The 22,200-nt window shown below is 68.2% G+C and overlaps 7 protein-coding genes across 7 annotated transcripts in view; 3 read left to right on the top strand and 4 right to left on the bottom strand.

Annotated features, from left to right (window-relative positions):
* EMIHUDRAFT_99790 (hypothetical protein) overlaps positions 1–204 on the top strand; it is a gene marked incomplete at both ends in the record, with an annotated part of 4,291 nt that extends 4,087 nt beyond the window's left edge. Inside the window, one exon of the mRNA XM_005781755.1 lies at positions 127–204. Within this exon, the coding sequence (XP_005781812.1) occupies positions 127–204 (78 nt within the window). The remainder of the gene's footprint in view (positions 1–126) is intronic.
* Positions 205–1,385: 1,181 nt separating this feature from the next.
* On the bottom strand, positions 1,386–2,489 carry EMIHUDRAFT_421192 (hypothetical protein). Its single transcript, XM_005781754.1, has 5 exons — positions 2,466–2,489; positions 2,326–2,395; positions 2,151–2,258; positions 2,010–2,084; positions 1,386–1,933 (listed from the first exon to the last, which is right to left on the bottom strand). The coding sequence occupies exons 2-5, from the start codon at positions 2,353–2,355 to the stop codon at positions 1,724–1,726; spliced, it is 423 nt and encodes a 140-aa protein (XP_005781811.1). The 5' UTR covers positions 2,356–2,395; positions 2,466–2,489; the 3' UTR covers positions 1,386–1,723.
* A 7,165-nt stretch (positions 2,490–9,654) lies between these two features.
* Positions 9,655–12,579, bottom strand: EMIHUDRAFT_204032 (hypothetical protein; the record flags this gene model as incomplete). Its single annotated transcript, XM_005781753.1, has 6 exons — positions 9,655–10,170; positions 10,480–11,112; positions 11,218–11,286; positions 11,599–11,682; positions 11,761–12,349; positions 12,548–12,579. 6 exons carry the CDS (start codon positions 12,577–12,579, stop codon positions 9,655–9,657), a joined length of 1,923 nt encoding a protein of 640 aa, XP_005781810.1.
* A 376-nt stretch (positions 12,580–12,955) lies between these two features.
* On the top strand, positions 12,956–13,825 carry EMIHUDRAFT_353311 (hypothetical protein; the record flags this gene model as incomplete). The annotated part of the gene is made up of 2 exons (XM_005781752.1): positions 12,956–13,306; positions 13,391–13,825. 2 exons carry the CDS (start codon positions 12,956–12,958, stop codon positions 13,823–13,825), a joined length of 786 nt encoding a protein of 261 aa, XP_005781809.1.
* A 416-nt stretch (positions 13,826–14,241) lies between these two features.
* Positions 14,242–15,441, bottom strand: EMIHUDRAFT_204030 (hypothetical protein; the record flags this gene model as incomplete). The annotated part of the gene is made up of 3 exons (XM_005781751.1): positions 14,242–14,654; positions 14,725–14,890; positions 14,977–15,441. 3 exons carry the CDS (start codon positions 15,439–15,441, stop codon positions 14,242–14,244), a joined length of 1,044 nt encoding a protein of 347 aa, XP_005781808.1.
* Positions 15,442–17,298: 1,857 nt separating this feature from the next.
* Positions 17,299–21,617, top strand: EMIHUDRAFT_449892 (hypothetical protein; the record flags this gene model as incomplete). The annotated part of the gene is made up of 10 exons (XM_005781750.1): positions 17,299–17,577; positions 17,671–18,288; positions 18,706–18,906; positions 19,130–19,294; positions 19,548–19,802; positions 19,875–20,013; positions 20,093–20,138; positions 20,206–20,545; positions 20,612–20,899; positions 21,068–21,617. 10 exons carry the CDS (start codon positions 17,299–17,301, stop codon positions 21,185–21,187), a joined length of 2,451 nt encoding a protein of 816 aa, XP_005781807.1. The 3' UTR covers positions 21,188–21,617.
* Positions 21,618–21,798: 181 nt separating this feature from the next.
* The window catches only part of EMIHUDRAFT_204027 (hypothetical protein), a gene marked incomplete at both ends in the record, with an annotated part of 2,835 nt that continues 2,433 nt past the window's right edge, over positions 21,799–22,200 (bottom strand). Inside the window, one exon of the mRNA XM_005781749.1 lies at positions 21,799–21,845. Within this exon, the coding sequence (XP_005781806.1) occupies positions 21,799–21,845 (47 nt within the window). The remainder of the gene's footprint in view (positions 21,846–22,200) is intronic.

Below are 22,200 nucleotides of genomic sequence, written 5' to 3'. Positions count from 1 at the left end.
CTGTGGGTCCCTCGTGGCCCTTTCCCCCCCCCCCCCCTCTCCTCCCCCCTCCCCCCCCCCCGCGTGCGCTCTGCCCGTCCCACTTCTCTCTTCTTCCTCCTCCACCTCTCGCTGCTTGCTCCTCAGGCGGCGGCGGGCGCCTACCACGCGCAGCACGTGGAGCCCGCCGAGGCTGGGGCCGAGGTTGGGGCCGAGGTTGCATGACGCGGAGGCGCGCGCCAGCGCGAGAGCCGTCAACCCCCCGGCGGACACCTTCCCTGGGGGAGGGTGGGTGTAAAGGGGAAGGAGGGGGAAGGAGAGGGTGGCGAGCGGAAGCTTCGAATCCCGCCTCTCGCATACGTACGCCGCCGAGGCGGCCCCATCCTAGCGTATCGCACATTGCCGACAGAGGGTCCGGGTGGATGTTATCCGCGGGACCTCTCGGGAATGGCCGGTGCGCACCCACTCCCGTGATAATGTATGTACCGTGACTAAGGGGGGAGTGAAGAGACGCAGGCTCGCAGGGAGGCAATGCAAACACCTCTCCGACGCGCGCTCGACAATAGACAATAGTCTGCTAAGTGCTATAGTGTCGCGCTAGCTGCGCTCCTCTTCCAAGAGAGGTCGAAAACGAACTTACACGGCGTTAGTACGGCTTTCGCAGGACGCTGTGGGGTGGGTCAGGCCATCATCCTGTACGTGCCATGCCCACCAGCCGCCGCGCCCGCGGCGACGCGCGGTGGGAAGAAGCACTGAGTCTCTGCTTCCGGGTTGTGCGCTGGGTCTATATCTAGATCCGCGACTGTCTAGAGGTCGAGGGAGCGAACAGCGATGCACCCGATCCCAGCACCTATCCGTCGGCTCTCGCTCGGCAATGACCAGAGCCTTCTCGCGGCAAGATTGGCGATGAGATGGGTAATAAAAGGAACACAGAGGAAGCCCCAGGCGCGGTGATAGGAGGGCCATAAACGACCATCACACCGGCCACCGGACCCCTCCCCCCCCCAAACACAGTCCAAACCGGCCCCGGCGGCCGGCGGGACGCACGCCGGCGCAGCACCATCAAGCTGCTGTACGGCCTCGGCATCTCCTCTCCAGAATTAGCTAGACTGAGATATATTGTGCGCATGCTCTGTCTCTACAATATACAGATTGACACTGTACCTCCCAGAGCTCGTCCCGGTCCGCCACGGCCATCCTCGTCCTCCGCGGCGCCGGCTCCGGCCTTCCGCCGCACTGTGATGAGCGTCGGCAGGACCCTTTGAAATCATAAATGGCGGCGTCTGGAGAGGCCCCCACGGCTGGGGGCGGTAAGTTGGTGATAGGAGGGCCATAAACGACCATCACACTGGCCACCGGACCCCTCCACCCCCCCAAACACAGTCCAAACCGGCCCCGGCGGCCGCTCACGCTCACGCTCATCAACGCAGGCCGCACTCTTGTGCGGCTTTGGCAGGGCCAGACCGGCGCACGGGCCACGGAATCAAAGGCCCAGCAGCCGCGTGCCGACTCTCAATGTCTCAAAGCGGAGACAAACATGGAATTGTGGTAAATCCCAAGAGACAGAGAGAGCGGTGTAGAGTACTGGCTACTCTCGACTGTGTGTGCGCGGTGTGCAGAGCGCACCGTGTACCACGTTCGTAGTCCGCCGCGTATTGGTGCGTGGAGCCGTGACGTAGAGAGTGGACACAGAGAGTGCAGAGCGCAGACTGCAGAGTGCGGGACCGTATGTGGCAGTCGAGTCTCAGCGGCGGAAAACGTACGTGGGCGCATTGCCGACGTGATCGCCGCGCTCGACGGAGCAAATCGGCGACTTGCAGATGGGGCAGCAGTCCTTGAAGTGAGCGCGCGCCTTCGGCTCGCACTTGGTGCAGACACACGCGTGGCCGCAAGGATAGAAGCGGACCGTGTGCGGCCACTCCTCGCAGATTAAGCAGAGCGAGCGCTCCTCCGCCTACAGACAGGAGGAGTATGGCAGTAGACAATCGCTCTTCCACCAAGGACCGCCGGGGTGAAGTCGAGGGCTGCACCCTCGGAGGCTGCGCAGCGTCGCCTGCGCCAGCACCCGCTGCGTCGAGCGCCTGCCTGCCCGCCGCGTCCTCAACCTGACTAGGGATGGCCAACTCATCAGCTGACGCGGGCGCCTCCCTGATCGCCAGCAGCTCGTCCGCCTGCACGGCTTCGATGCCAACCTCGCGCGCGAGATGCTCCAGCCGCCGCTCCGCCTCTTCGCACGGCATCCGGTCCTCGAGCCAGCGCTCGTACGAGAGGCCGTGCACCTGATCAGGGACCCGTCGAATGCGGGGCGGAGCGCGGGCCGAGCCAGCGCTCGAACGAGAGGGTGACCAGTCCGGCGAGGGCGGCGGCGACTTGCATCGGCCAGCCGGCTCTCGGGTCGAGCAAGCTCGCTGCCCACCTACTCACAGCCCGCCCTTCGATGGCTGCCCCGCTCTCTCGGCTTTGGGTCGCGCCGGCTCGCCGCCCACCGCTCGGGCGAGCCCGGATCCTGCAGGAGCGGCTTGGCCTCCCTGAAGCCGCAGCTGCGAAGGTCGAGACCGGTCAGCGACTGCAGCACGACCTGCTCATCGAGGAACCAGACGCTCCGCCAGTAGTGAGTGAGTACGAGGCTGGGGAGGGGCGGCAGCACGGACCATGCCGAGCGCGTAGCCGTCCGTCTCGGGGGTGCGCTCGCCGGTCCGCACGTACTCCGGGTCGAGATGCGACGGCGTGCCCTTGATGAGGGTGGAGGTGCGGCCGGTGGCGGCGGCGTCGAGCTGCCGCTGCTTTGCGATGCCGACGTCGGAGAGCACCGCCCGCCCGCCCCGCTCGAGCAGGATGTTGCTCGCCTAGGAAGGTTCCTAGGAGGTTCCTAGGAGGTTCCTAGAAGGCTCGAGCAGGATGTTGCTCGCCTTGATGTCGCCGTGCAGCGCCGTCCACGGCTTGGCGGCGGAGGGCGTGTGCAGGTAGACGAGCGCGCTGGTGGCGTCGCGCAGCACGCAGAGCCGCTCCTGCGGCGAGAGGTGCGCCGAGATGCGCCGCCGTGAGCCGATGTCATTAGTACATTAGTAGCCGAGGTTAGCCAAGGTGGCGCCGCAGCCGCGCCTTCCACGAGAGCGGCTCGGAAGGCGCGCCGAGGGTGGCGAGACGCTTGCGGCCCGGCAGAGTGCTGACGAGCCTGTCCTCGTACGAGCCGCCGCGTGCGAGCGGGTAGATAGCACAGGGGCCGCGCGGGTCGTCGCAGTGAGCAAGGAGCTGGATCAGGTTCGGGTGGCGGCACTTTGAGAGCAGGTCGAGCTCCTCGCGCAGAGAGCGCAGCACCTGAGGAATGATGGATCACGTTCTTAGTGTTACTGCGTCGAGCTCCCAGCGCAGAGGGGGGGGGGGGGGAGAGGGAGAGAGAGAGAGAGAGAGAGAGAGAGAGAGAGAGAGAGAGAGAGAGAGAGAGAGAGAGAGAGAGAGAGAGAGAGAGAGAGAGAGAGAGAGAGAGAGAGAGAGAGAGAGAGAGAGAGAGAGAGAGAGAGAGAGAGAGAGAGAGCGCACCTCGGACGCGGGTCGGCCGGACTCTTGCCCGTCGACGAAGAGCCGCTTCACCGCGACGGGAAGCTCGGCATCCTAATGGAGTAAGTAGTGATCATTAGGCCAGCCACTCCAGCGCGGCGGGGCGCTGCTCGGCAGCCCTCGTGGCAGCTAGCGACGGCAGGCGAGGGGCGTAGTAGACGCGACCGAAGCCACCGACGCCAACCAGCCGCTCGTCCGCGAAGGAGGCTGTCGCCTCCTCGAGCTCGTCGAACGGCACTCGCACGGCCTGTGGAGACGAGACAGGCCGTGGGAGGAAAGGGCCGGGGAGACATCGGCGCGCGCCAGCGTTCGGCCTGGCGGGCGCCGGCGGGAGGTGGCGCCGCCTAGCGGAGGAGACGTAGAGGTGAGTCGAGATCAGCCGAGGTGAGCCGAGGTGAGCCGAGGTGAGCCGAGGTGAGCCGAGGTGAGCCGAGGTGAGCCGAGGTGAGCCGAGGTGAGCCGAGGTGAGCCGAGGTGAGCCGAGGTGAGCCGATATCAGCCGAAGTGAGCCGAGACCAGCCGAGATCAGCCGCCTGGCGGAGCAGCTGGTCTGCGTCGGGCGAGCTGCCCCCGCTGCCTCCGCTGCCTCCGCTGCTGCTGCCGCCACCCCGCCCGCCCCGCCCGCCCCGCCCACCGCGCCCGCCACGACCCGGGCTGGCGGCGACGCGCCCCCCATGCACCGGCACTGGAGCCGGCACAGGTGCAGGTGAAGGCGGAGGCGCCGCTGCTGGAGGCTCTGCTGGAGGCTCTGCTGCCAACGTCTCGAACGGCTCGAGCTCGAGCAGCCGCTCGACAGCGCCGAGCCGCTCCTCGAGGCTCCCTTCGCTCGCGAGGCCGAGGACGTCCTATCCATTCGTCGCACACCGATGAAGTAGCCTCCCCTCGCTCGCCCTCCTCTAGCAAGTCCCGGCTCATCCCGGCAAGTCTCGGCTGATCTCGACTAGTCTCGGCTAGTCTCCTCCTCCAGCCAGTCGACGCGTGGAGCGAGGTCAGACCCTGCGCCGACAAAGCCCATCGTCTCCTCGCACCGCGCCACCCGCCGGGACAGTTGACCCTCCCGCGTCGCCGCACGCTCCTCCGCTCGCTCCTGCTCTCGCTGCGCTGCAGCCGCCGCCGCCTGGGCTGCCGCCACCGCCGCCGCTTCCGCCGCCGCTTCCGCCGCCGCTTCCGCCGCCGCTCCCGCCGCTTCCGCCGCCGCCGCCGCCGCCGCCGCCGCCGCCGCTCTCGCTTCGCGGCGGCTCGCCAGGCTTCGCTTCCGCTCCTCTGCAGCGAGGCGCAGGCTGGACAGGTCCGGGGCGAGCTCTGCGAGAGCACTCTGAGAGACGGGGCTGTGCGGGTCCGCCATCTCCTTGTCCGCCGCGAGCAGCGCGCGGGCGAGGGACTCCTCCGCCCGCGCCTCGCCGCCGTCTCCGCCGCCTGAGCAGCCGAGCGCTGCCCGGTACAGCGCCCGGAGCTTCTCGGCCAGCTCTCTGGCGGCGCGCTCCTTGGCCTCCTTCTTCGCCCTGGCCTCCAGCTTCTTCCGCCGCCTCCTCTCCTCCCTCTCTGCCGCCTCCCTCACCCCCCGCGCTGCTGCCTCCTCCTCTTCTGCCTTGCGCCGCTGCTGCTCCTCGGCCCGGCGCCGCTCCTCCTCGGCCCGGGCCGCCCTCCGGCGAACCGCCTGCATCGCCCTCATCGCCTCCGCCTCCGCCAGCTGCCCCACCTGAGGCAAGGGAGGGTGTGTGTGTGTGCGTGCGTGTGTGTGCGTGTGTGTGTGTGTGCGTGTGCATGCGTGGGGCGTGAGGTGTGTGTGCGTGAGGTGTGGTAAGATGAGGCTGCTCCTCGCCTTCTCCTCGAGCCGTGCCAGGTCCGTGACCTCCTCGCCCGACCCGCGAAGCGCGCGGAGCTCGCCCAAGGCCGCCCGAGCAGCGTCCGGGTCCTTGTCTCGCAGCGCGCGGTGCAGCGTGTTCCGCTCGAGGTGCACGCGCCGCTCCCCCTCGCTGAGCTCCGCGCGCCTCGCCTCCTCGCCCTGCCCCTCCTCGAGCTGCCGCACGGTGTGGTGCGTGGGCTCCGAGGGCGGCGACGGCCCGGCGACATTGCCCGCCTGCCGGGAGGGGGGGGAGGGGGTGCCGGGAGGAGGGACGGGGGGGGGGGGGGTCGAGGGCGGCGAGGGCGGCGAGGGCGGCGGGGAGAGGGCGGCGGCGAGGGTGGTTGATAGTGCCTACCCCAACATCCCCAGTGACCAACACGTTGTGGGGGAGAAACCTGCACAAAGAAGGACCACCGCTGCCCCGGCTCCGCGTATACGATGCAGCCCGCGAAGGTCCCCTTGTAGCAGACGGCGCCCTGCGGGTCGCAGCTAGCTTGCATGTGGCAGAGGTAGTACGAGACCGGCCGCCTGTACTTTTGCTTCGGCGTCCACGTCACCTGACGGCCCAGAGGCAGAGGTGAGGCACCTCTCGGCAGCCTCTCGGCAGCCTCTTGCACGCAAGCGGCGGCAGCTGAGGCGGCTGCGGCGGCAGCGGCGGTGGCTGGGGTGGCGGAGCAGGCGGCGGCAGCAGAGAGGCGGCGAGGGGTGGAGCAAGCCACCTTGAGCTTTGCCCAGCCAGGGTGAAGCTCTTCGTCGCGCCGCTCGGCCGGCGAGGCGAGCTCAACGACTCGCGGCCGCTGCAGCTGGTTGGGGGGGCCGAGGCCGACGCCAGTGAACGCCTCGCCCGCATAGTCGACAATCGCGGTGCAGGACGGCACGTCGCCAGCCGCCACTCCCGTCAGCAGCTTCAGCTCCTCGCCGCCGCCGCCCGTCACGACTCCGCCGGCGGCGGCCCTGGCTTGCCGCTTGCGGACCGCCTTCACCGCGGCCTCTTGCGGCGTCTCAGCTGCGCCCGGCAGCTTCGACAGCGACGTGACGACGAAGCGAACTGTCCGGCCGACGGCGCGAGGCGTGGCCACCGCCGCGTGGGCGGCGGAGCGGAGAGAGGCACACACGCCGGCAACGCTCAGTCGCGGCAGCTCTTGCAGCTGGCGTGCGCGGACGCGCAAGTTGCGCCGCCAGCAGTCTGTGAGCGAGAGGCGGAGCCACAGCGAGCACACGAACCGCTGGCGGAGGCTGCTCGCCTGGACGATCGCGGTGCTGTCGGCGGCGCGGCTCGCGGTGGCTTGCGGCTGGATGGTCACCTCCCACCAGTCGGGCTTCGAGAGCGTGTAGTTCTGGTGCGCCCCGACTCGAGCGCCTCCCGCATCGCCGTCCAGACTCTGCTCGACCACGACGCCCTCCCCGTGCCCAGGCGCCAGCAAGGCCAGCCGAGACTGGAACGGGCCGTCGCCAGGCAGCAGCTCCAGCGAGCGCTCGAGCAGGAGGGACGCCTCCTCGTCGTACGGCAGAACCTCGTAGACTTGGACGCGAATCCGCGCCGCGCCGTCGTCGCCGAAAGGCAATCTCACGCCCTGCCTCTTCCCGAGCCCGCCGCCCGCCGCCGTCGAGCGGTTGGTCGCGAGGAGGGGCTGCAGCTGATCGCTCTTGGCCCGCCCCGACTTGCCGACCCAGCAAGAGCCGGCGTGCCACGCGACGGCGCCGCGCAGCTTCGTGGCGAGCGGCGGGAGCAGCTCGGCCAGCAGCCACATCATGGCCATGAGGAGCAAGGACCCTGACACACCCCAATACTGGCGGAAGGTGGCGTGGAGGACGGAGGCGGCGAAGGTGTTTGCAAAGCTGGCCGCATTTACGATGGAGGGAACTGCGGCGGCCTCGGCGACGGCGACGGCGAACGTAAGGGCGATGCGGAGGAGGAGGGGGAGGGCCTTCGGCTTCAAAGGAGCGAGGGCGAGGGTGAGGGCGACGGGGAGAACGAAGTAAAAGGCGAAGGCGATCGAGATGGCGTTCAAGAGGAACTCAAACTTGCCCGCGATGAAGACGAGAAGGAGATATCCCAAGACAGTGGTCGCGAGGAGCGCCGACGCCGAGCGGACAGCCCGGGTGCTTGACTTGACCGCTCCGAGGAGCAGCGCGTTGGCGTCATCGTTCTGCTGGATGATCTTTGAGGTCTGTGCGAACTCGACCGCGTCGGCGAAGCGCTGCGCCTCGTCGCTCGGGAAGCAGCGCGCGTGCGACGCCGCCGGGTCGCCGAGAAACGCCTGCGGGCTTGCCTCGGCCTCGAGCTCGTCGGCGTCGTCCTCGACCGCCGCCACCACCCGCTCGACACGCGCCCGCACGACTAGTCGAGCAGGCGTGCAGGGCCGGCACTCGAGATAGCGAGAGTCGACGCCATGCGTGACGTCGGCCGAGTGCTTCCACGGGGTGAGCCTTGCCGGGGCACGCTTCCCGGCTTGCCTCATGTTTGCCGGGCGCGTGTGCACACGAACGCGGCACCCCACGCACATGACCACGTCGCAGTGGACACACGTGTGTGTCGCAGGGCGGCATCCGCAGACGCCGCACATGGCCATCGCCTCCTGCTTGGGCGGCGCGCAGCCCCACAGAAGGGCGAGGCCAAGCAGGGAGAAGACTGGAGTCGCAGCCTGGCCCACGCCGTTGGGCAGCAGCGGCACCAGAATGGCGGCCAGCACGCACGCTCCATCGAGGAGCACGCTGTGGAGCAAGCTGACGAACTGCTTCAGCAGTCCGACGTCGGGCCGGCTCCCGCGACGCAGAGACCGATGAGCGAATGCGGCCGCCACCGTCGCACAGAACGCCGCGGTGAAGCTGACGTACAGGGGCGGCAGCTGCGAGCCCTGAGTGGTTTCACCAGCGCGCGGCAGAGGCAGCACTAGTATCGCGAGCCATGGGAGCAGGCAGGAGTAGCAGAGCGTCTCACATGCGCTCGAGAAGAGGTCCGAGTGGAGCTTGAGCAGGTCTTGATCGCTCTCCTCGGCGCAACGCGGCCTCCAAAAAGGCTGAAACCAACGGATGAAGGCCACCTGTGCTGGGGCGATCTCCGTCGCGTAGCGCCCATTCGGGCTACTCTTCGTAATGCTGATGATGAACTTCCAGGGAAATGACCCCGCTTCTATCCTGCCCAGGAGCCTCCACCCCTTGACAGCGAGCGCCGCCGCCGACCCAGGTCCTCTTCCGTGCGCGCCCCGCGCCTTTTGCGCGGCGGAGAGCTTGGCGCTGATAGTCTCGTGAAAGCACTGGTGGTGTCGGAAGGCCGTAAACATGACGCGTACCCCTGCGGCGCTCAGATGGATCACGAAAAGCCCGAATCCATACTCTGAGTAAGCTGGTGCCTCGACCGCAATGGAGCGCCAGACCATGCCGTCCAAGTCGTCGCCGAGCACGTAGCGCACGAACAGGCTCGCGCACGCGCCCGCGGCGAGAACCACGACCGCCCTGTCCGACAGCTCTGCGGTCGGCGTCGTGCTCGCCAGGAAGAGGACCGCGGCGGAGAGGAGAGGCAGCACGCACGCCAGCGGCGCTCCAGTGTGCGCAACAAGCACGCGCGCCACGGGCCACACGGGCACGAGCAGCAGCACGATGGTGGCGACGAGGCTGCTCACGACGACGGCAGGGCGTGCAGCTTTGGCGGTGCCCTCGCCGAGGCTCGCAGGCAGCGCCGGGCCAGCAAGGAGCTGCCCGCTTGCCGCCTTGTCCGGATGCGCCTTGGCCCACTTCTCGTCGTACTCCTGCCGCTTGGCCTCGGTGCCGATCAGCGCATACGCCTTTCGCACGGTCTCGCGCCGCGCCTTGTTGGCGGCCAGCTGCTCGTCAGACGCGTCGAGGTTGCGGTCCGGGTGCAGGCGGAGCTCGAGAAGTCGCAGCGACTTGGAGATCTCCTCCTGCGCAGCGTCTCGGTCGACCTTGAGGACCCGGTACGGGTCGATGCTGGTGGAGGCGGCGGGAGCAGCCATGGGAAAGCTGGAGTGAAGTGTAGCCGTGAAGTGTAGCCGCAGCTGTTTGAGGCTGAGCAGCTTTGATCACCGCGAGACCCCCAAGCAAGCTAGGTCCAATTTAGTCCGGCGCCTGGGTGGAAAAAATCCTGTAAAACTCGACCATTTCGAGCGAAACGTGCCGTGTCCGTTGTATTTATTTATTTTACGAAACGTGCCGTCCTCCCATCCCTCCCTTGGGTTCTCTGTTTTCTTTCTTTCTTTTCGAGCGAAACAAAGCGAAACAAAATTCGCTCGATGCTCGTCCGGCCGCGAAGGTCAGGCCCTCCGCCCGACGCCAGCGAATGCGCCGGGCGCCGGGCCGACTCCGGCGACGATGGCGGCCTGGATGAGCTCGTCGTAGGTCTGCCGCCACGCGCTGTCGTGCGCGCCGCCCCTGCTGAGGAGGTGCGCCGCCTCGTGAGCGAGGGTGAGGAGCAGCTCCACGGGCGTGCCCGCCTCGTTCCAGCGGCGCAGCAGCGGCGCGAGGTTCACGACGATGGCGCGCTCGGAGCAGAAGCCGAGGTAGGCACCGCCCACGTCGAAGCCCGCCTTGACCGTCCCTTCGAGCAGCGAGCCGAGCGACGGGAGCGCAGCGGCGAGCGTGCGCTTGGCCTGCTCGAGGTGCGCGCGGAGCGCCTTTAGCTGCGCCGCCTTGGGAAGCGTGCCGGCGGCCAGGTGCGCGGCGGAGGCCACGTCGGAGTACACCTCGCCGCCGCCGACGGAGTCGTGCGCCGCCACCGCCTTGAGGGCGTCGTGGCCTCCGCGCAGGCACTTCTCCTCCGACTCGTTCGCCTCGTCTGCAAAGGCGGCGGCCGGAAGGATGTGCCCCGCCCGGAGGGTCTGCCGCTGCCTCGCCGCCGCCGCGATCTGCCTCTCGAGGGCGCGGCGCGACTCCTCTCCGCCCGCCGTCCCGCCGCCGCCGCGCCTGTCCGCCGCGCCGCCCGCCGCGCCGTCGTCGTCGAGCGAGATGACGGGAGGAGGCTGCCCGCCGCCCCGGCTCGGCCCTGCGGCCGCGGGCGCCGCCGCCGCGGGCGCCGCCGCCGCGCCTCCTCCGCCGCCCACCTCGAGGCGCCTCTCGAAGGCGCGGCTCTCGACGCCAACCTGCTTCGCCCGGCTGAGCGCGGCGTCGAGCTGCGGGAGGGAGAGGCCGCCGTGCGCGGGCAGCGTCTCGAAGAAGGCCTGCGTGGCGTGCACGCACTTGTCGTCGAAGCGGCCGAGCCGCTTCTGCAGCGTCGCGAGCAGGCGGAGCAGGAGCCCGCGGTCGAGCGCCGTGGCGGGCATGAAGACGTGCGCGCCGTGCGCAAACGGGACGGCGACGAGGGCGGAGAAGTGGAGGCGCAGCGACCGCGACTCGGCGCCGACAAAGGCGAGCAGCTTGGCGGCGGCCTGCTGCGCGTCCGTCCTTGCGGCGGGCGCCTTCTTGAGCTCGGCGAGCAGCTCCTTGACGCACCGCTCCTGCAGCTCGTCCTCCGACGCCTCGCTGAAGAGCGCCTTGGACGCGCCCGGCTCGAGGGGCAGCAGCGGCGCACCCCGCCGCGCGAGGAAGGCCGCCGCCCACTTGAGGAACGGGTCGCCGCTCTCGGTCGTCCGCCTCGAGGCGAAGAGCGCGCCCGCCGGCACGCCGAGCGCGCCGAGGAAGAAGGGCCGGTGCGCCTCGAGCAGCCGGTTGGTGAAGCGCGGCGTCCGGAGCAGCCATGAGCCGCCGCCCGAGGCCGAGGAGCCGGCCTTCTTGCCCTGCAGCGGCGCGAGCAGGCGGCGCAGCGCCGCCTTGCCCGCCTCGGACCTCGCCGCGTCGCGCAGCACCGCGAGCGTCGCGTCGGCGCACTCCTCGGCGTCGACGTCGTTGCGGTCGCGCGAGGAGACGTTGAGCTTGGACCAGAAGGCCATGATGGCGCCCTCGATGAGCGGCTTGCGCACCCAGATCCCGCGCACGTACACGCCGGCCACGGGGCGGGCGGCGGGCGGCGCGGCGGAGGCGGCGGCGGGCGGCGCGGCGGAGGCGGCGGCGGAGGCGGAGGCGGAGGCGGAGGCGGAGGCGGCGGCGGCGGAGGCGGAGGAGGAGGCGGAGGAGGGGGAGGCGGAGGAGGCGGAGGAGGAGGTGGAGGAGGAGGAGGAGGAGGCGGAGGCGGAGGAGGGGGAGGCGGAGGATCCGTCAAAGATTGGCGGCGCCGCCGCCGCGTCGGCGAGGAAGTCGCCCTGCCGGCCGTTGCCGAGCAGCACCGCGTCGGGCAGCGACCAGAAGACCTGCAGCCGCGGCGCCGCCTCGGCGAGGAACGCGCGGCCGATGCCGCCGACGCGGACGCGCTGCCTCATCACGTAGGCTGCGCCGCCTGCGCGGCTCGATGCCGCGCCGGCCGGCGCGGCGTCGGCAGTGACGTGAACCTCGAGCACCCGCGACGCGCGAAAGTTGCCGACCGCGGGCCGCTCGGCGCCGACAAAGTCCCAGCGCACGGTGCGCCCCTCTGCCGTCTCAAAGGTCCAGCTGATGGAGCGGCAGGCGGGCTGGCCGAGCAGCGCCGCCGCCGCCGTCTTGAAGCCGTCGCCAAAGCCGCCCGCGGTCGCGTCGCCGCCCTTGCCAGCGTCGGGCACGCCCGTCTCGAGCGCACGCGGGTGCAGCGGGAAGGTGTAGTGCTGCAGGATCCGCAGCTCGTCCTCCTCCACCTCGATGGCGCAGACCGGCTCGTCGCCGCAACGAAAGGCGATGGAGGCGAGGGTGCCGCGCTGGCCGGCCGGCCGCTCGACGCGCAGCGACAGCGCCGGATGCAGCCGGCCGCGCGGCGCCAGGTCGAGGTGGTCGATCGTGTTTTGCATGAACTCGCGCAGCGCCGGCCAGAAGCCCGCCCACGCCGGCGTCGGCTTCTTGATGGTTCGCGAGGTGTCGTGCACGCGCTTGCCGGCGGGGAGGGCGGAGAGGTTGAAGCGGCACGCCTTGAGCTTTGCCTCGCGCGCCTGGAGGTAGGACGCGCGCTGGCTGGCCGACGGCGCAGGGCGTGCCGCGGCCGCGGCCGGCGCGGCCGGCGGGTTCTCGGCGTTGGGTGCCGGATCCTTGCGGGCGTCGGTCTTGCGTGCCTTTCGGGAGGGTGGAGGAGAGGAGGGCGCCGCCCGCGCCGCCGCGCTCCGCTTTGCCCTTGCGGCCGCTGGTGGCGGAGCCTCGCTCTCCTCGTCGGACGAGATGAGGCTGATTTGCTCGAGCGGTGACATCGAGGCACCGGTCCAGCTGTCCAGGATAGGACATGTCCCCCCCCAAAAGAAACAAAAATCTTTCCGATATACCATCCCACCTCCATCTCCACACCATTCCACTTCCCATCCCATCCCCCTTCACATTCTCTAGATAAATTTCATCTCCTTCCTTATTCATCATCCCATCCATCTCTCTCTCAACACCCCCTTCTATCCACCTCCATTTCCACACCACACCAATCCACTTCCCATCCACCATCACTTTCCTCTCTCTCTTCCTTCCTTCTGTCATATATTATTTTTCATGTTCATCTCTTCCATGCGCTGAGGACGGCGTACCGGGTACCCGGCACGCGGTAGGCTACAGCCCAGAAGCGAGTGAACCGGCTACGAGATGGGCAACGCCGTCGCTCGCGAGGCCCAGCCGGTCGTGCAGCGGCTCATATCTCGCTGGCTGCTCCGCTCGCGCCTCGAGGTGGCGCTCGCGGGCCTCGACGGGAGCGGCAAGTCCGCTCTCGCTCGGGCGCTGGCGGCCGAGCCTCCGCTCGCCGCCGCGCCGTCGCTCAAGCCGACCATCGGCCTCGTCGTGCAGCGCGTGCAGCACAGCGGGCTCGACCTCTCGCTATGGGACCTGGGCGGCCGGCAGCGCTTCCGTTTTGACTGGGCGCGGCACGTCTCAGGCTGCGACGCGCTCCTCTTCCTGATCGACGTCTCCGACCGCGACCGCCTCGCCGAGGCGCGGCAGGCGCGCCGCCGCAGACGTCGACGACCGGGACCGCCGCCTCGCCGCGCGAACACTCCACCGGCCGGCCTCCCCGCCCTCGCACAGGCGCTGCACATGCTGCTCGACGACCCGCGGCTGCGCGGCCTGCCTCTGCTGGTGGTGGCGAGCAAGTGCGACACGCTGCAGCCGCGCGACCGCGCGGAGCTCGAGCGGCTCGGCTGGGCGCCGCTCAGCCGCCTCCTCAACCTCGATTGCGTCACGGAGCAGTCCTGGTCCGTCCTGGGCGTGTCGGCGACCGACGGGCTCAACCTGCCCGCACTCACGCGCTGGCTCGTGCTGCGGGCGCACTCGGGCCGGCCGCCGCGCGAGGGGGCGCTCGGCGAGGGGGCGAGCCGCTGGCCGGGCGGCGGCGCGCAGCGGCACGGGCAAGCCCTGCTCCGCCGCCTCATGCCGCCCTGGCTCGGCCTCAGAGGCGGGGCGGCGGCGGTGCCGGACCACGAGTCGACGCTCTTGGGGGACGCGGAGCTGCGGCCGGTGTAGCGAGCCAGTGCTAAGTACTATTTCATGGGAGAACGGTAGGTGTATATACAAAACTCATTTGTTTTGCCGCAGCCCAGCGCGCGGCGCGGGGCCATGAGTCAAGGTAAGGTAAGGTAAGGTAAATTTCTCCACACACACAAATGGTGGGGCAAGGGGGGGCGATCGCCGATCCTCGCACATCTCCACACCCGTACACGGGCAGGAGCCCCACGGCATTCAAAGTGCAAGCACTGGCCCGGTGTCAAGGCATGAGGCCACAGCGCCCATATCTCTCTAGAGGGGCCTCTCGCCAATGGGCTCGTTGCGTCCCGTCACGGCGACGAGTCACGAGAAATCGTCGAATCGTCGTCTCGGCTCTCGCTCACCAGCATGCTCACCAGCCACGACGGCCCTGCATGCTCTGCAACTCAATAAGTTCAGCAAAGAAATGGCACCTTGCAAAACACCGCCGCGAGCTCGCTCGCCGTGATCGTGCGGTCAATCCACGGGGCCAGGAAGGTGACATCCGTGTAGCGAATGTAGGCGGTCTCCGCGTTGTCAACGTCGTTGACACCCGTGATGGGGCTCGCCTTGACGCCGCCCTTGACGATGCCAGCGTACTTGCCTCCAATGTAGAGCGGCCCTCCAGAGTCTCCGTACCCGGTGCGCGCGCCCTCCACCAGATCGTCGCCGGGCAGGGTGCCTCCCAGCTCGGTCTTCACCGGCGGGCCGACGCAAAAGTCGTGCACCGGCGAGTAATCACCACGGTTGAACCCCTCGCAGTGCGTGTGCCACGAGATGAGCGAGCGTGCCGCAACGACAGTCGAGGCGTAGTACTTGAGGGGTGTGCCTGGTGCGGCGGGTGCGGCCGCGTGAGGACGGGGCGAAGGCTTGCCCGGGCCGACCTCTCATGGTCGCACCGGGGATGCCAGGCGTGTTTGCCGGCAGGTCGTGCGAGGTCCCCACAGTCACCGTCTCCATACCTGCCTCAATCGGGCCGGGAAAGAAGGTGACGACCTCGGCGCCATAGGCCGTCGCATCGCCGTCGAGCTTCAGCAGCGCCGCATCCATCCGCTCAGGCCCAATCTAGGGAGGGAAGGAGGCGACACCGCGGTGTGTGAGTTGGCTCCCGTGCGTCTGAGTGAGCTCGCTAGAGGCGAGCAAGCTCTCACCCATTCGGGCTCGTACGCCTCAACAACGGTGAGGGTGCCCCCGTAGTGCCCGTCCTTGTCGAGTGCAACCTTCACCTTGACGGGCTCGGCGGCGGGGTCGACTGGTATAGCCTCGACCCCCCCATTGATTGCTCGTTTGAAGGGGAACCTGCCCTCCCAGCAGCTGTGGCAGTGCGCGGCGGTCAGGATCCAGTTTGGGGCGACGAGGGCGCCGCCGCAGCAGTTTTGCTCCGTCCCGGCGGAGCCCATCGCCGCGAGGGTGCTGCCCTCGCTCGCCTCCTCCACAACCTCACGAACGGAGACGTAGCTCTGGTAAAGGCTCTCGTCGGCAATCCTCCCGTTGAGGATCGCGCCTGCCCGCTGGCGCTGAGCGAGCAGGCTGGCGGCGGCGAGGAGCACGGCGGCCGTTGCGAGTGCGGCAACCAGCCGTGCCGTGCCGGCGGCGCTGGGAGCGGCCGATATCATCGTGCCCGGCGCAGACGGAGGGTTCAAAGGGACGTGCGTTTCGCGGGTGGGCAAGTTTTTCTTTTCCGATAGAATGAACTCTGGCAGAGGAAAGAGAAAGAAAAAGACAAGCAAAAGGGATGGGGGAGGAGGACAGGGTCCCCACATGTACTATTTGCAAGGCCACCCGCGCATCTGACGACAAGCGCTGCTGATTTCAGCTGCGTTCAACGATGCTGCTGCTGCTGCACGCCTCGTTGCCCGGCCTGACGACACCGCCGACAAAGAACTGGATCCCATTCCTCCGCCGGCCTTTGTACCTCGACGAGACGTACGCCGCTGATGTCGGCTTCGACCCTCTCAAATTTGTCGAGAGGGAGGGGCCGTGGTGGGAGCTGGCCGGCGCAGCGACGGCGCACCGGCGGGTCGCCTGGATGCGAGAGGCAGAGATCAAGCACTCCCGCATCGCGATGCTCGCCGCGGCCGGCTGGCCACTCTCGGAGCTGTATCACGGCCCGCTCGCCGGCGCAGCAGGGCTTCCGTTTGGGCTAGACCCGACGCAGGGTCGCGCGCCGTCGCTCCTCAACGGGAACCTGGCCGAGTCTGCGCCCCTCCTGGTCCTCGCCGTCCTCTTCGCCAGCTACCTCGAGTGCAGAACTCTCGACCAGGTGGCAGAGGGGCGGACGCCACTGCCGCAGCAGCACGCCACCGCAGGCTGAGATCTCCCGCCCCCTCCGGCAACCTCGCGGCAGGTGCACGGCCTCACGGCGACGGGGCGCACGCTCAGGGCCGGCCAGCCAGTTGAGCTGACCTACTCTCCGGGCGACCTCGGCCCGGCCCTTGTAGATGCGAAAGGCAGCAGAGCAATGCGACAGACAGCAGCGGAGCATGCAACAGACAGCAGCGGTGCTCCGATCGGCTGTCGCGGAGGCACGGCTCCATTCCGCTGTGTGGCAGCCGCCTCCCTCCACGGAGTCTACTCCCTCTGCGAGGTGCCGCATTCAGTCGCCCCCCCCCCCCCCCCCGGTGCCTCGTGGAGCGCAGGCTTTGACCCGCTCTCGCTGTATGACTTTTGGGGCCGGCTGATGCCTCCACTGGTCGAGGCGCGCGCCGCCGTGGACGACGAGTACCGGCTGGACTGGCTCGTGTACCACCGGAGGGTGATGGAGGCGGCCGAGATCAAGAACGGCCGCCTCGCCATGCTCGCGATCACCGGCTACGCCTTCCAAGAGGCAAAGCAAGAGAGAGAGGGAGGGAGGCGAACGCACAGCCGAGCCACGATTTGGACAGCCACACATGTCCTCCCTGACTTAGGCGCTGTGGGGCGTGCCCGTCGTCGACCAGACGCCGATCCTCTTCACGCCGCTGCCGGAGCTGCTCTTCTCCGGCGCGTGGTAGGGGCTGGCAGGGGCTGGTACGCGCCGCGGACGGCGGGAGGGAGAGAGAGCGTGAGTGGCGGGGGGCGCGTGACTGTGGTGTGAGGAGAGAGCAGCAGGAGGAGAGATCACAGAGAAGCGAGAGAAGGGATGAGTGTGTCTCATGTCTTCATGATTGTGCCGATCATGGTAGAGTTAGGAGAGTTGAGACCCGGCGGACCAGCTCAGTATGCCGAGTTTGTTCTATTTGCAGGTAGCCTGGAGCCCCTGCAGATAGATCTTTATGGTGGTTTAAAGTTTGCCCTGTTCACGCGCGCGCGAGACGTGCAGGACTGCAGGTATTGCTAAAAATCTCTGTAACCCGGAACAGCGAGGTTAGGTTAGGTAGGAAGGTGAAGAACAGCCAGGCTCGGACTGGACACCAACGACGCGGTAGCGAGAAAAATGAGTAATGAGAAAAAGAAAAACTGCGGCTGGCGCGTTGGCCAGCCAAAGCACTCATATGAGCAATTCAGACGCGACGGAGGACGCGGCGGCTGCGCGGCGCCACCTCGAGGAGGCTCGCGCAGAGCAAGAGAAGCTTGTCGAGCAGGCCTCCGCTCTGCAGGCCAGGAGGGAGAAGATCGAGAGACTGCTCAGCGTTGCAGCGGAGGAGGAGAGCGAGGCACGTGCCAGGCTCGATGCCGCTGTCAAATGGCGAGAGGATCTGGCGGAGATGGCCATCAAGGCCGAAACGGCAGCACGGGATTTCTCCGAGGAAGTAGCGCTCTACTCAAGATCGGTGCGCGACCTGGCCGCCGCCTCGGCGGCGGCAGAGGCGGCGGCAGAGGCGGCGGCGCGGCGGCTGCTCGATGAAGAGGAGGGGCGTCTCCAGGAGGAGGAGGAGGCGCTTGAGGCGGTGAGCCACGCCGAGGGCGCGCTGGAGCGCGCCGACGGTGCCGGAGGCGAGGCAGGGTCGGGCGGAGAGTCGGACGCAGAAGAGTCGGAGACCGAGGTGGAGGTCGAGGTGGAGCCGCCTCTTGGGGGGGCGGGCAAGGAGGGGGGCTCGGAGACGGAGTCGGAGGAGCCGGAGGAGCTGGAGGAGGAGAAAACAGCCACGGAGGAGCGATGTGCCGACGAGCAGGCGACGCGGCTGGAGAGGATGGAACACTACATCAAGTATGGAGAGCTGGAGGAGGCGCTCAAGCTTGCAGTCACGCGGGAGGAGAGGGCGAGCGTGCTCGAGGCGTTTCGCGAGGGGTCGCCGATGCTCTCTGCCATGGGGGAGTTCCACGTCCTCCTCTCCGATGCCATCAGCCAGCTGCCGTCGACCGACCTGATTGCGCAAGCCGATGCACAAAAGCCGGACTTCCTGTGCGCGCTTGAGCACTACGAAGTTGTGGACGCCGAGTCGATGCGCCAGCTTCTCTCCAGCCAGAGTTCGCGCAGAAAAATCGTGAAAATCCTCGCAAACGTCGGCATTCCCCTCGAGCTGATTGAGCATCTTGTCCGAGTGTTCGCGGTCGCGGATGAGGGCGATGCGGCAGAGGCAGCGGCGGCGACGGAGGCGGCAGCGGCGATGGCGCAGATGACGGCGGAGGTGGAGGCCGCGCTGGCGGCGGCGGAGGCGGAGAAGGCGGAGGCGGAGGCGGAGGCAGCCGCGTTGGCAGCGGCGGAGATGGAGGCGGCGGCGGAGATGGAGGCGGCGGCGGAGGACGATGGGGTTGCGGGGGCGGCGGCGGTTGCGGGCTCGGGCGACAAGAAGAAGAAGAGGAAGAAGAAGAAGAAGGGGGGCGGCGGCGCGGCCGGGCTGCCCCGGGAGGCGGAGGCGGCGGCGGGCGGAGGCGCGGTGGAGGGTGCCGGGGCGGCGGCGGGGGGTGCCGGGGCGGCGGCAGAGGCGGAGGGGCTGACGTGCGAGCTCGCCGGCGAGATTGTCGAGTGTGGCGAGTTTGGCTTCATCCTGGCCGAGGCGATCGAGGGCCTTCCGGCAGAGATGCGAGAGGGGGCGGTGGCGAGCCGAGCGGCGGTCCTGCGCGCGCTGACCGAGATGCAGCTCGCGGACGCCGACAAGATGTACACGGCCCTCACCATGGAGCGAGCGCCGCTCGAGTCCCTCCTCGCCAGGCGCGGGGTGCAGGGCTGCTCGCAGCTGCTCTCCTCGCTGCAGCAGGCGCGCTCTTCCTGTGCTCTCTCCTCTTCTCTGTTTGCACACCGGGCGCCCTGCCCCATACGTGTTCTTCTCCCCTTGACCTCGACCCTTGGCGCCCGTTCCTTCCAAAGGCCGCTTCTCTCCGCTCACCCCCCCTCCCCTCCCCTCCCCTCAACCCCCTCTCTGTCCCCCTCTCTGTCCCCAGGTGCTGGCGAGGCGCCGCTTCAGCTCACTCAAGCTGCAAGAGGCCGTCGATGCGTCGAATGCAGCCTGCGAGGAGGAGCGCCTCGCAGCCGCGGCACGCGAGGCGGCGTTTCTCTCGAACGACTCGTTCGATGACGCCCTCTCGGAGGACACTGTCCTTGTCGAGGTCGCCTCCACCCCCCCCCCCCCGCCACGCCTTCGCCGTCCCCTCCGCTCCCCCCCAAAACACACACACACACACACACACACACACACACACACACACACACACACACACACACACACACACACACACACACACACACACACACACACACACACACACACACGACCACCACCACCACCACCACCACCACCACCACCACACACCACCACCACCACACACCACCACCACCACTCCACCGCAGGAGTCGGTCAAGTGCGACGCGTGCGCCTGGTGCGGCACGCTCGCCGCTCCGTCACGCGCCCTCTCCCGGTGCGGCAAGTGCCAGCGGGTGGCGTACTGCTCCAAGGAGTGCCAGCGGCAGCACTGGCGCGCCGACGGCGGCAACCACAAGGCGCGGTGCAACAAGCGGGTGGAGATTGCGGACCTCCGCCACATCTCCAAACTGCCGTCTGCCGACGCTGGCCGCCTCGTCGCCGGTCTGCTGGCGGAGTACGGGGCGATGGACGAGGTCCTCCCCCCCCTCCCCCACCACCACCACCACCACCACCAAAGGCCCCTTACGCTCCTCCTCCTTTGCCAGACACTCGCCGCCACGGTGCTCTGGCACGGGATGGACTTGGAGGACGGGACGGGGCTGGACGACGAGGGTCTGCTGGCCATGTGCGACGCCGGTGGGGTGGCGACCGCGGTGCGCGTCGGGCGGGCTCACATCCAGATCGGTGCTTGGAAGATCGCTTGGCTGCCCGCTGTAGTGACCGCGCTAGTTGTGCGGTGACGCCGATCGCGACACGACTGTAGGCGAGATCTCGGAAGTTCCACACTGTGGCACTATGCTGCTCGAACGGCGCGCAGGCTCCTCTTCGGCACTCTCTCGAGCGCCATGAGACCTAGCTGCAGCTTCTCACGAGTAGGCTCTCGGGCCTTAACGATCGGGCGGTTGATGAGATGATGCTGCGGGCGGGCGGCGCAAAGTTCGTGACGCAGGTCAACCAGTACTATGCCGATGAGTGGACCAACACACAGGAGTTGGTTGACAAGCAGCGGCAGAATCACAGCAAGGCTCGAGAGATGGCGCGGGGCATGACCGAGGAAAGGCTCGCAACGATGAGTGCGGAGGAGAGGGAGCACGGCATGGAGCTAGTGGAAGAGGTTGACCGGTTGCGGCGCGACATCGAGAGGAAATTTGACTTCATCGAAGAGATGAAGGGCTTGTGGCAAGAGACGCTCCTGCACGCGATCCATGTCTTCGACGTGCGGCGCCGATAGGGCGAGGGTGCGCTTTGATGCATTTGCTGAGTGCTTGGTTCAAGCTCGTAGGCGCTGGTGCCGCTCAGCGACAAGGCCTCGCTTGCGTGCGCCGCGGGGGGTGTCGGCCTCGCCACCATCGCCCTCGAGTACCGCGACCACAAGGTCTCTGCGAGGGCGCTGCGGCTGCTGCAGCAGTGGGCGCACAACGCCTACACCCGCCAGATGGTTGTGGCTGAGTCGCGCACCGTGCGGGAGGTGGTGTCGCTGCTGCAGAACGACGAGGCGTCGCGGAAACTCAAGCAGGCGGCGGTGAGTTTCCTCGTCGAGCTCTTCGCTGCCCAGGCGACGGAGCCGGAGGTCAAGCACGCGATGCTCGAGGCGCCTCCGCCGTTCTCTCTCTCCACCCCCCCCCACACACACACACACCCCACCCCCACCCCACACTTGCTCTAGCGGACCCTCCCCCACTCCTGCTCTCCCTCGCGCGCACACGCCAGCCCAGCCCCGCCCTCCGCCTCTTGTCAGGGCGGCGGCGACGAGTTCCTCTCCGAGCTCCGCAAGAGCGACGCGGAGTTCGACACGTGGCTCAACCAGAAGCTGCTCGACGACGCGATGGCGCAGATGCAGAGCATGCGATCCGCCTGAGCCGCGCGCCTGCGCCCTGCCGTCGAGCCGTAAGCTCTGCTCCTCTGGTACCCCCCCCCCCTTCCTCTCCGAACACGTCTGTCTGCGTTCCCTCTCGTACGTCATCGCACATGGAGCGGCGGCAAGAGATTATCCGGCGAGTGTAGCTGCTCGCGAACTCATCTCACATGCGCGCTGTGACAGTGCGAGGTGGGTGTGCCGCGCCCGCCACTGGACTCTCGTCTCCCGGGACGATTGCCTCGGAAGTCGGATGCGACTTGCCGACCATACGGCTCTCAGTATCGGCCTTGTGCGTGCGCGCCGCCGCCGGGCGCGGGCGTGCGGCTCCATGCGCACAGGCCACAGCCATCGGCGCGCCGCGCAGCTCCGAGTTCGAGCGACTGAGGTCCTGTGCGTGTGCTTAAATAAATAAATAAAAACGGTCAAACTCTGAGACGAGATGGGATTTAGGGACATGTGTCCCCGCCCTGCACGATCTTGGTGTGAGGGATCTTCAATCCGTGTGCTTGTGGCTGCTGCGTGCGGCGAAAATGTCTTCCGTTTTATACATGAATCTGCACACCGCGATCGCACACCGCGTATCGCAACAAATCTACGCACTCTCGGGCGCTTCAGGACGCCAGCACAAACGAGGGCCGCGGGCAGGCGCAGGTGTTCGCTGCGCCGCACAACAGGGCGACTCCTCCAGGGGCAGCGCTAGAGCCGCCTCAGCGCGAACGGCAGGCATGGGAGGGCAACCACAGAGGGGGAGGGGAGGGGAGAGAGGGCCGGAGCGGGAGGAGGGAGAGCGGAGAGGGAGGAGAGGGGAGGGGAGGGTGTATGAGGCCAGAGGCCAAACGACGTCACAATCACGGGAGAGGGGGGGCGGGGCGCTGAGGCCCCGCCCTCCGGCGAATGGCGCGGCGCCGCCCAAAGCAGCGACCCCTCTGGAAGGGGGGGGGAAGGGGGGGGAACCAAGGGGGAAACCTGCACGGGGCGGCAAGTAGACCCAAGGGGGGGGGGGGAAAGGGCCC

Source organism: Emiliania huxleyi (assembly GCF_000372725.1).
Source record: "Emiliania huxleyi CCMP1516 chromosome Unknown EMIHUscaffold_20, whole genome shotgun sequence".
In the NCBI taxonomy this organism is placed as follows: Eukaryota; Haptophyta; order Isochrysidales; family Noelaerhabdaceae; genus Emiliania; species Emiliania huxleyi.
This window is presented reverse-complemented; position numbering and strand designations above follow the sequence as displayed.

Coding starts and splice junctions, on each gene's coding strand:
- EMIHUDRAFT_421192 (XM_005781754.1), bottom strand. CDS start 2,355: ATGCAAGTCGCCGCCGCCCTCGCCGGACTG. Junction 2,085..2,150: donor TTGGCATCGAAGCCGTGCAG/GCGGACGAGCTG, acceptor ATCCCTAGTCAG/GTTGAGGACGCGGCGGGCAG. Junction 1,934..2,009: donor ACGCTGCGCAGCCTCCGAGG/GTGCAGCCCTCG, acceptor TCCTGTCTGTAG/GCGGAGGAGCGCTCGCTCTG.